This window comes from Cotesia typhae, unplaced genomic scaffold (genome assembly GCF_013202065.1).
Source record: "Cotesia typhae breed Kobodo isofemale line unplaced genomic scaffold, CoteBio_Ctyphae contig_48, whole genome shotgun sequence".
Taxonomy (NCBI): Eukaryota; Metazoa; Arthropoda; class Insecta; order Hymenoptera; family Braconidae; genus Cotesia; species Cotesia typhae.
In genome coordinates this window covers 4,362,248-4,374,439 of record NW_027423756.1, presented here as the reverse complement: position 1 = coordinate 4,374,439, position 12,192 = coordinate 4,362,248, and the positions used below count along the sequence as shown (strand labels likewise).

Here is a 12,192-nt window from a genome sequence, read left to right as displayed (position 1 = left end):
AATAATAATCTTTATTGAGCCTCTCGCTATTATTTAACATTTACATTTTTATCTCATAAACTAATTACATAATAATAATAATGTGTTTATTTATCCAATGGCTAAAATTTTTCTTTTACAATATAAAATAACATAAAATAACATACAATATCCCATATTTTAACCACACTCAACATAAACTAATTTAATACTATACTATAATACAATATAAAAGGTGTCAATAGTTTAATTTAACGTAATCTTTTATTTTTAATCTAAAAATTCTAAGTCTATCTTCCTTTCTTATATCCTCTGGTAAGTTGTTGTACCATTTATAACCCTTATAAGTTATGCATTTTTCAGCATTGCGAGTCCTTGTGTGTTTAATTAATATTTTAGAGCATGATCTAGTATTGTATTTGTGAGTATCTTCTAGCTTTACAAGATTATCAGTCAAAGTTTCAGGTTTACCATTCAACAATAGTTTATGAATGAAAATACATATATTGAAAACTATTCTTTGCTGAATACTCATCCATCCAAGTGCTTGAAGCATGTCATTCACTCGAGTGTATTTATTAACTCCCAATACTAGTCTCATAGCTCTATTTTGTATTTTTTGAAGTCTGTCTATATCATCCAAATAGAAATTAATCATCACACTGCTACAATAATCAATATGAGGAGCTATGATAGTTTTATATATTAAATTTTTAGAATAACAGCTTATACAATTACCCAAACGATACATAATATTTAATTTCCTAGCCATTTTATTTATAATTTCATTCGCATTTTCTTTGAAGGTAAGATTTTCGTCAATTATTATACCTAAATACTTTATTTTATGTACTTCTACGATTTTTTTGTCATTTATTTTTATATCACATTTATTTTTAATATGCCTATTTTTCAAATCATGTATTATCATAAAAAACGTTTTACTAACATTTATTTTCATTTGGTTTTCTAACAACCATTTATATAAAGTTTTTAGGCTTAAATTAAGTTTATTTTTAATCTCCTTCAAGTCTTGACTAGCGAAATAGATCTTAGTATCATCTGCAAACAACCTACATTTGACACCTAAGTCATTTATTTCTCTAATCATATCATTTACATCGATTATAAACAATAATGGACCAAGTTTTGAGCCTTGTGGTACTCCATTATCATTTCTAATCTTGTCTGAAAAAATATTCTGTACTTTGACTCTTTGCCTTCTGTCATATAAATATGAAACAAACCAATTTAAAATATTTCCTCCAATTCCGAGTCTTTTCATTTTTAAAATCAATAATTTTCTATTTATCATCTCAAATGCTCTAGCAAAATCAATGAATAAGGTACCAATATACATGCCTTTATCAAGATATTTTCGCCAGTCAATAAGAGATGTCTGCACCGCTGACTCACAAGAAAAATGTTTTCTGAAACCAAATTGTTCATTGTCTAACAAACCCTTTGATTCCAGAAAGTTCTCCAGCCTATTTTTGACAATTTGTTCCAATACTTGTTCCAATATTGGCAGGGTGTTAATCGGTCTAAAGTCTTCGACATTTATACTATTTTTAACTTTTTGCAACGGTGTTATTGTTGACAATTTCCAAATATCTGGTACCATACCATCTCCCAATGACTGATTAATTATATCCATAATAATGCAAGGATCCGTCTCCCATACTAATTTTACAATTTTTACATTTATGTCTAATTTAGAACCTTTATTATTATCCAAATCCTTTATTATTGATCTTACTTCAGCATAAGAGGCAGAGTCAACCTCGTCAAATTTCATAATATTACTATCGTCATATATATTTATATTCCCATTAATATTAATAATGTTAACGTCATCATTCGAAATATTATTCTGTCTATTAACAATAGCTTCGCCAATCTTATTTACGATATTATCAATACTATTTACAAAAAATTTATTAAATTCATTTACAATTTCAAATTTATTTTCTATCAATCTCCCATCTACTTTAATAGATTCAATTTTATTTACTACAGATTTTTTATCACCCATAAGGCTTTTAATTTCAGACCACATCAACCTCGCGTTTTGTTTATTTTTATCAATTTTATCTTCGTAATATCTTTTTTGCTCAACCTCAATTCATTTACTATCCTATTTCTCAATAATTTATAATTTATCAAATCTTGTTTACATTTGGTAGATTTAGCTCGATAATAAGCTTCATCTCTAATCTTTAATTTTTCTATTATAATACTGTTAATCCATGGTTTACTATTCCATTTTGTTTTTATTGTTTTCTCCACTACTGGAGCTATTTTATCCATGGTTTCATAAATAATTGAATTAAATTTATTAACAAATATATTGAAATTGTTATTATCGGAGTCAATTTTTTCGTTCCTTAGCATAATTATTTTCTCCAACAATATGTTTCGGAATTGATCACTGTTAAAATTTTTGTTATCTCTAATCAGTACTTTTGAGTCTTTATCTGTTTTTATTGCAAAATTCTACGTTAATGATAATAATATTATGATCTGAAATTTTCGGTGTTTTCAATACTTCTGTTTTACATTTATAATTACTAAAAACTAAATCTATTATTGTATCTGAGTAAATCGTTGATCTTGTGGGAGATCTAATTTTTGTTTAAGATCTAACGCACCCAAGTTATTTAATATTTTTTTACTATAATAATTTTCTTTCATGACATTAATATTAAAGTCGCCAACAATTAGTATTTTATTTTTATCTAATATATTCTTACTTTGTAAGAATTTATCAATATTCGAACAAAAATCACTAATATTACTATTTGAAGACCTATATAAATTAACTATTACAATATTATCTTCAGATTTTAGTTTACAAATATTGATCCATGTTCCTTCACATATTTTTTCATTAACACTTAATAATTTAAATTGTATACTTTTTTTCACATACGTAATTACTCCTCCTGTCCTGTTATTTAATGTATCTGTTATAGAATATAGGCAAGGCTCGTTTTAAAAAAAATTTTATTTTTTATTTTATTTATATGCCAAGGCAATAAGCCTAATGGCAAGTACAAAATGTAACAGTTTTATTAAATCAAGTATTATAATGTAAATTTAGAACTTTAAGAGAAATAATTTTATGTTCAGTGAAATGACAGAAAAAAATAACGTAATGCATAAAGATACATAGTCTAAACGATATTATGCAAAGTAAACATAAAATTATACAGAGAATCAATAGTTTATGTAATAATTTAAATAGTAAGAGGTTGAAACATAATAAATTGTTTTGCTTCTTTGTTCATAAAAAATTCATAAGTTTTATTTTTGAAGATTTGAAGTGACGATGAGTTTGTAATTTCTGTCGGTAATTCCTGTCACAAACGAGTAGACTATTTTGCAGAGTAGACTAAAGTAATGCTATCAAAATAAAGCAAATGTCTTTAATATTAACTATTTAGTTAAGGAGGTACTGCGGCAAATGAAAACACCAATCGGTTATGGCTATTGGTTTCTCTCTTACGCATTAATGTTGCCTCTCTTGACAGACTATCGCTCACTTACTTCCACTCACGTAAAATATCGAGAGTCGCTAAGGTCAAAAATTTTTTATAAAAAAATGAATACCGCTCGTCTATTTTTGATAAAACATTTTTGATAAAAAATACTTGTCATAACTTCAATTAAATATTCTCAGTTTTTCAAAAAACTCCTAAGGAAAGTATGGTTGTTATTTAATAAAATGTTCACTCTAACTACGATTAGATGTACGATTTTAATTGCTAATATTTCGAAAATTAGCACCGCAAGGACTATAAAAAAAATGTATATGTGTAGAGGACACTTAAAAGTACGCGTATTCAAAAATTGGAGAATATTGTAAGAAAAGTGATTTTGCACAGTACCTCCTCAAGCTTAATAAGTTAAAAAATGTATCTATTTAAAGTTAGACATGCATTTTGTACACATATAGACGTATGGGTATTCTGAAAAAGTGCGAACAAATTTAGCCTAAAATGTTTCATTTATTTAATGTAAAAGATGTAAAGATTTAACTGTGTTATATGCGACGTATTAAAGTACTTCGTTAATGATCATCCAAAACCATCAATATCGATATAATATTTTCAATTTCCCACTATAAAAATCAATGATTTTCAAAAAATCGGGAAGTTATTGCACGGAAAAAAAAACTCGAAAAACTACAGTATAAAATGTAAAATCGGTCCCGCCGTAATCAAAACTAGAAAAATTACAGTTTGAAATAACATTTTTCTAAATTCAATTTTTTAATTTAATATTCAGAGCTTTTAATGTAAATATTACATTCAACAATGTAATTCTTATAAAATTTGTAATAATTACATTTGAAACTGCAATTTTTCCAGTTTTCATCACGAAGCGCCACGTTGCATTATATACAGTAATTTTTTGAGTTTTCTTTTTTCCATGTGGTTTCATCCCAGTTTTCGAAAATTTAGTTCTCATCAGATATCCAAGTTTTCAGGTTCTAAAAAGATATTCCGACTATTTCTACGGGGACATCCGATTCATGTGTGTGTGCATGTATGTGTGTGTACGTAATCTTCTAATAATTTTTAAATGGCTTGACCAATCGAAACGGAGCTTGCGGCACTTGAAATAGTTTTATTGCCCCTGTATTTCTCAGAGTTTTCTTATTAGAATCTCAAAAATAAAATTTTGAAAAAAAAATTTTTTTGGAATAACTTTTAAATTCGTTAATAAATCCATTATAAAAACTAATCAGCTCTTAATCTCAACGAAACAACATTGATTGCCGTAAACTGCATCAAGATAAGTTAATTCGTTAAAAAGAAATCGTTGTCGAAAAATTTGGAAAAGTGTTTTTTTTTTTTTAAATATCTTCGAAATTTCTATCCGAATGACTTAGTGAGTAGTTTCTTATTTTTTGTTCAATGAGTAGCAACATAACATGGTTGCTACTCGAAAAAATTTATTTTACTAAATAATTGTTAAATAACATGTTAGTCATGTCAATAGTATATCCGCGAGTTACATACAGTCGTGGTCATTAATTTAAGTATGTTTTTGATATTATTGGAAAATAGGCGTTTGTAAACTAGAACGTTTGTTAACTCGAAGTTTAGAAATTAGTTTATAATGTCATTTCTAAAATTGGTCGCAAGTAATAAATGATATTAAGGAAATTAACGAAATTGAAATTTCATCAAATATTAATTCAGTCATTTATAAAACAGCGAAAAATAAAAATCTGTGGCTACATGAATTTAGCCAGTTCTTACTGCAGAAACTTATAAAATTAGTCGATTGTAAATTTTGTGAATTGTAAAATCAGCCGTTCTTAAATCTCTCGTAATTTTTGAACGGATTGACAGATCAAAAAACGATTTAAGACATCTAAAAGGACTTCTATAAATTTAGTTTTTTTTTTTTAAATTAGAGCAGATTCGATCGACCCATTCAAAAGTTATAAGAAGTTATAAGATTTTTGTTTTTCGCTATTTTAGAAATGCAATTTCGATCTATGATATTAAAATGTCAGTATAATTACTTAATTTTTTTTTTTTAATTTCAAATTTGTTGCAGTAAAACAAGAATCAACGAAAATTATTCTATTATAGTAAAGTATAAAGGAAAATAAAATATACGAAACTTGTCATGTCTTATCTATGATCTACCATTATATAATTGGTCAACATAGAGTACTTTGTAAGCTCACAATAAAAAGCTGGAGTAATTTTGGTTTTAATTTACGTCATTTACACACAGTCTATTTTACATACCCACGTACGACTTTTAAAGTGCAATAAAATTTAAAATAAGCTATATTCGCATATTTTTTATAGAATATAAAAAAAATTAACTGTAAATAATCGTATGATATTATAGAACTACATAACATCATACTTCTTCTTGAAAAAATTTATTTAAAACTGTCGTGAACCTCCGAAAAATGCTGACACACGACAAAACCATGATGATCTCTGCTCTTTTTTGAACTACTTTTTGTCTTATTTGTTGAAGGGTAGAAACATGAGGGTTGGATCTATAAAGAGTAGAAAGTCATCCCTAACATTTTATTCACGAAGCGGTTACTATGGATACTGTTATAAGACGAACTATGGCTGCGGTAGGCGTGGTATATTTAATTTTGGAGAGAAAATTAATTTTAAGACTGATTTACCATTTAAATAATAAAATATTTACATGATTAAATTCCACTGTTCAAAATAATCAATTTAATATAAAATAGTTTCTAACTCATTTTGCAATTTTTATTTTATTAACTTTTTTTTTACACTGATAAAAACATTAACTAGATTTAAGAAAAAAACCTTTTATTAAGAACATAATTTGAAGGAATTTAATTGTCTTGAATCAAGAAGAAGAATTCTTGAATAAAAAAATTCGAGAAAAGTGAATTTTTCAAATTTTTTTTAAATTTTTGGTTTAATCAGTTGGTGTTTAAAAGTATATTATAGAATTCTATAATATACTTATTAAGTCTTAAGATAAATAAGTCTTCACGGCTTATCTTCCAATCAACCTAAAATATTTAAAATTATCTATTTAATCGAAATAAACTGATAAGTGACCTAGTAGTTAAAACCGACGTTAAATAACCTCAAAAAAAAAAAAAAAAAAAAAAAAACTGATAAGTCAAAATTTTCGTTTTATTTGAATGACTGATAGCAAATAAGAATTAGATAAGTTCAGCTATATAAGACATAGTTCGCATACCTCGTTATCGATCATCGATAGATAGTTCGCACTGTTATTTTTGAGCATTGTTGCAGTTAATGGTAAATTATTTTTCTTTATTTAAATTGTAAAATTCCATTAATTGAAATTGATTAAATGAATACTTAAGGAGTGCCAATTCTGAGGATAGTTGGCGGTCAGGACGCACCTGATGGAAAATATCCGTACCAAGTGTCATTGAATATATCCGGGTTTCACTTTTGTGGTGGATCTATTATCAGCAACCGATTCATTCTCACTGCTGCTCACTGTGTTCTTGAGTAAATTTATTGAGTTGATTTAATTACATAGAAAAAAAAATTAATTTGAATCAATCAATTATTTAAAAATAAAATATTTTAAAAAATTCACACTTAAAATTTTTCAAAATTTCTACGTCTGGAATTTTTTTCAATATAATGTAACTCATATAAAAATCTACAATATTGTTAGATATCTCTTAACTTCAGTATTTTAAATTTTAAGCCTATGAGTATATTGATAAATTTTCAATGTACACAAGCCATTCATGACGATTATCGCTGGAACAAATTTACTGAGTAAAGGCGGCAATGTTTACAAAGTAGATGAATTTTTCATTCACGACTATTCTCCATCAACTTTTATCAATGACATTGCATTAATTCGCACTGCCTCTGAAATAGAATTCTCCGACAAAGTTCAACCGATTAAACTCAGTGAGTCCAATTTCCACGCTCATGGAGACCCTGCGGTTCTCACCGGGTGGGGATACACTATTGTAAGTATAGTCTAAGTTTTCCTTCTAAAAAAAACCGAAAATTAAGTTTCAATTTTCAATTAATGTTGATATACATTAATATCGACCTTAAAATTTAGGACGCGTTGGGAGCGATGCTATCTCCTGACAAACTGCAGGAGATAAATTTGAAAATTTACGAGCAATCCGAGTGTCAAAAAATTTTGCGGAACGTATATGAGAGCCAAATTTGTATTCTGACAAAGGAAGGCGAAGGCGCTTGCATGGTGAATAATTAATGATTAACAAATTAATTATTGTGAAATCAATTATTGTAATTGATAAATTTCAGGGTGACTCGGGTGGATCATTGGTAGCCGACGGTGTCCAGATTGGAATTATTTCTAACGTAGTACCATGCGCTAGGGGATACCCAGATGTTTACACCCGTGTATCGTACTACACCGAGTGGATTAAGGAGATTATCAACTAAAATGTAATTAAAATGAATTTAGAAGAAATTATTAATAAATATAGTCAATCGTTATCAGATCAGTTATCTGTTGGGTGCTAATTATTATTTTATGTGATATACCTAAGCCATAATTTTTACGCTAATTGATTGTTCGGCGGAAAAACATTTTAATTTAGTGTCTGCAATCAGATAAAAAATGTTTTTAATTAACGAGATTATGAAGCGAAAAAATTCACCTTATCTGGTGGAAAAGACAAAAATAATTGATCGCGGTAAGATTTAAAACTCACCATTTGTCAAGAACCGATCAGTTGTTTGGTCATTTTTGAGCTTTGAAAAAAATGTACCCGTTAGTTGCGTTAACTCGGAGAGCTCAAAATGAAACGAAAATTATATTTTGGAGCTCGAAGAGCTCCAAAACATAATAAGTGTACCAATTTTCTGTGGTTCTTGGTTTTGATTTGTGTTATATTTTCATACTTTATAGGCGTAATGAATGTTTTTAACACGGCTTCATCAACTTCAGTATCTGAAGAGCAAATTTTTAATTCTAATTTGAATGCTTTAGCACAGATTTCCCAAGAAAACCTAGATCCACAATTACCTAACCTTATTTTGCCAGTACAAAACATATTTAAAGTTTTGTGTTCTACAAGAGATTAGATTCTAACTCGATTAATTATGTGCCAGATCGCCAGGATTTGAAGTCATTTTTGAATCAACGCTACAAAGGTCAATTGATTCTTAATTATTTCAAGCTTCATAATAATCTCACTGACACTTTGAGTAATTATTTGGCGGAAATCACTCTTGGCCGGGAGATTAATAATATTCTTAAACAAGGAAAAGTCACCTCCGATAATCCTGTTACTGTCAGTATTTATCTAAAAGTACTACAGAACATGTATATGAAATTAAATTATTAAAATTCAAAGCACGATCAATTAAAATAGATACAATCTTAATGATCCCAACCAGCTCTGGACCAAATTTCTTTGCAGTTTTTATTATATTTCACGATTTTAAAGATCAATTATTCATCGTTGCCAAAGATTTTACTGATTACTGTAATTACGATGAACATTATCAGGCCTATGAAATTCACCTGCTTTAAATGATACTCCAAATTGGAGAATTATAGGTTCAGATGATTTAGAATCATGCTGTATTACACATATTACTAAAGCTGGAAATAACAAAAAATATATTGTAAAACGATGGGTATAATATACTTTATGTTGCTCTAATTTGTAAAATGTTTTTATCGCTATTGTTATGTAGGTTTTATTATTACTATTATTCTCATAATTATTATTAAGATTAGAATTACAACTTATGTTATGACATTTATTAATGATTGTTCATTTCATAATTGTTTGAATCTTGAAATAAAATTCTTAAAAAAAAAATATTAATTTGTTTTAAACAATTCATTTTATAACCTTTCTTATATATCTGATATATTGTTTAAGTTTGATAATTAATTGTAGACTTTACTTTAAGATTAAAATTTTGCAACTTGTTGCTAAAAAAGTCGAATTAAAGAAATATTTCAACTATTTCTTCATGTCTTGAATAATGTCATTCACTGCGGTGTTGATTTAGAAATTTGAATTGCAATTTTATTATTGAAATTCTTAGCCTAACATTTTTAAGTTCGAAGAGTCTAAGAAAAGAAAAAAAAATTTTTTAACCCCAAATTATCGGAAAAATTATGTTTTAATGCTCCTTAAATGTTTTTAATTTATGTAATAATTATTAAAAACAATATTCGATTAACCTAATATTTGAAATACATAATAGATATGATAATGCTATGACGGGAAGGTTATTTAAAAAATTGTAAATTAATTTATTTTTGTCTTGTTATTAATTTTGTTTTTTCAACTCCACAGTCATTAAACAATTTTTAAAAAATATACATGGATTCTGGAATATTTTTTCTTTTGGATAAGAATAATTTTTTCGCTAAGAAATATTAAACCAATAATAAAACAATTAGAACATAAAAAGGTGTGATCTTTTCTTCGATGAGTGATACATTTTAATACTATTAGGTCAGTGGTGCAATAAATGTTTTACCGTGGCCTTAAAGTTTGTATACACAGATTGGAACCGGTTAGCTGTTACATTTTTTTTTGTATACTAAATAATATATAGCACCATGACCGTGTCCAATAAAAGTGTTTCAGTTTTTACAATAAAGTTAAAATAAAAATTTGAACGTCATGCTTTGATAGTGTTGGAGCATAAATATTTTTGAACACTAAACATTGAAAAAGGTTTTTATTTAAAATGTGGTTGTATATTGAATAATTTATTGCACGAAATTGAGTTCAGTTGTTGAATACATTCTGGTTATAACTTTAAGATGGTAACCACCCATCGTTTTCTCTATTTTTTTTTTCCATTCAGATTTACAAAAGTTTGATTACATTTCATGAAAAGCTGCGACGAAATATAGATTTTTATGTCACTAGAGTCACCGAGTGTAGATTTGGCATCTGAGAGAATTAAATCCAACAAGCTACTTTTTTGAAAGATATCGTGAACGAAAGATAAAATAAAAAAGCATTTTTTAAAATTAAGTTTAAGATTTTTTCAACTAATTACTTTGTAAAATCGTCTTAATTAAATTCACAAATTGTGTTGGATAATAACTCAAAGAATGTAACACGACCAATTTTTCATTGATGGTACATAAAAATAATATATGGCTGCTAAAAGACAGCAAAATCTCTCTCGACATCAACCAAAAAAAATTTATTCTAATTAGACGAAACGGTTTCAAACTACACTTTTGTATTCCTTGTGTTCGCAAATAAATAATGAATTAATTAATTACAAAAAAAAAAAGAGTGTAAAAATAGATTTTTCTCAAAGTTGTATTGCTTACTCTGACAGTTGTTTGCAAAAACTTATGCTACGAGCGCTTAAAAATCACTTTTTTATATGATTCTGTGAAAATAGTTATCAAAAAAATCGAAAAAAAATTTTTTTATGATCAGTGATTATTTTTGTGGCTAACAGTGTACTTTTTGTAGCATTTATATGCATTAAGTCTGTCAGATATAAATTATTGTGACGAAACACGGGATCTTGATTTGACTGAAATACTTGCACAGCAAGTCTTGACCTCAAATTGCAGAGTAACTTATAATCAAATTAACTGAAACTGCCCTCGATAGCCACCTTACCTATAACTTACTGTTAATCTACGTCTGCAATTTGAAGCAAACTTGACGGAAAGAGTTGGCAAAGCAAACGATTACCTATACGTTACTTTGCAAATAGACGTCAAAACTTGATGTACAAGTATTTCAGTCAAATTGTAGTAAAGTTGAAAGGATAATTAACTAAAAGTTTGATTGTTAACTTGTATTCAAGTTGCGGCCGTATATTTTCTTCAATTTGCTCACAACTGTTGTTGAGTGAAGAATTACCGCCAACTTGATGTTAAGTTAACTGAAGCTGCTGGAAGTCAACTACTTTCTGAGAAAGCGCTGGTTATCAGGGTGCTTGCTTTATTGCCAACTCTTTCCGTCAGGTTGGCTTCAAATTGCGGCACTATATTGACGTCATGTTTCAGAAGGTTGTGAATGATCTTTTTAGGATAACTCCATTGCTATCGACGTAAAATAAGCGTTAGTTCTACTGATGATACGTTAGAACCATAACTTATCATCGCTTCATAAAATTTCAAATCGCTTTATCATTTCGTTTTTCTAAAAGAAAATTTTTTACAGAAGGAAATTCAAAAAGATGTTAAATACTCGATAATTCTATTTTAAAATTTCTTTCGATTGATAAATATTTCAAATTTGAAGATGTGCCTGATAGCCAGCGCTTTCTCAGTAAGTGTTGACTTCCAGCAGTTACGGTTAATTTATACATCAAGTTGGCGGTAATTCTTCTTTCAACAACAGTTGTAAGCAAATTGACGGAAATCTACGGCCGCAACTTGAATACAAGTTAACAATCAAACTTGTAGTTAAATTTCCTTTCAACTTTACTACAATTTGACTGAAATACTTGTACAGCAAGTTTTGACGTCTATTTGCAGAGTAAGTTATAGGTAACTAATAGGTAATCGCTCGCTTTGCCAACTCTTTCCGTCAAGTTTGCTTCAAATTGCGGACGTAGATTGACAGTAAGTTATAGGTAAGGTGGCTATCAGGGGTACATTGTATAAAATATTATAGTAATTTATGCTAGTGCCATCTATTGGATAGCACGTTAGGACATAGACTTTGATTTTATCTTGGGCAAGAGCACTACGTTATCTTCCAGT

At 28.0% G+C, this 12,192-nt stretch overlaps 2 protein-coding genes across 2 annotated transcripts in view; both read left to right on the top strand.

Annotated features, from left to right (window-relative positions):
* LOC141529738 (protogenin) overlaps positions 1-5,568 on the top strand; it is a 33,116-nt gene extending 27,548 nt beyond the window's left edge. Inside the window, exon 21 of the transcript XR_012479649.1 lies at positions 5,554-5,568. The gene's annotated coding sequence lies outside the window, so the exon portion shown is untranslated. The remainder of the gene's footprint in view (positions 1-5,553) is intronic.
* Positions 5,569-7,237: 1,669 nt separating this feature from the next.
* On the top strand, positions 7,238-7,919 carry LOC141529498 (chymotrypsin-1-like). Its single transcript, XM_074246043.1, has 3 exons — positions 7,238-7,468; positions 7,567-7,713; positions 7,779-7,919. The coding sequence occupies exons 1-3, from the start codon at positions 7,238-7,240 to the stop codon at positions 7,917-7,919; spliced, it is 519 nt and encodes a 172-aa protein (XP_074102144.1).
* Positions 7,920-12,192: the final 4,273 nt, after the last annotated feature.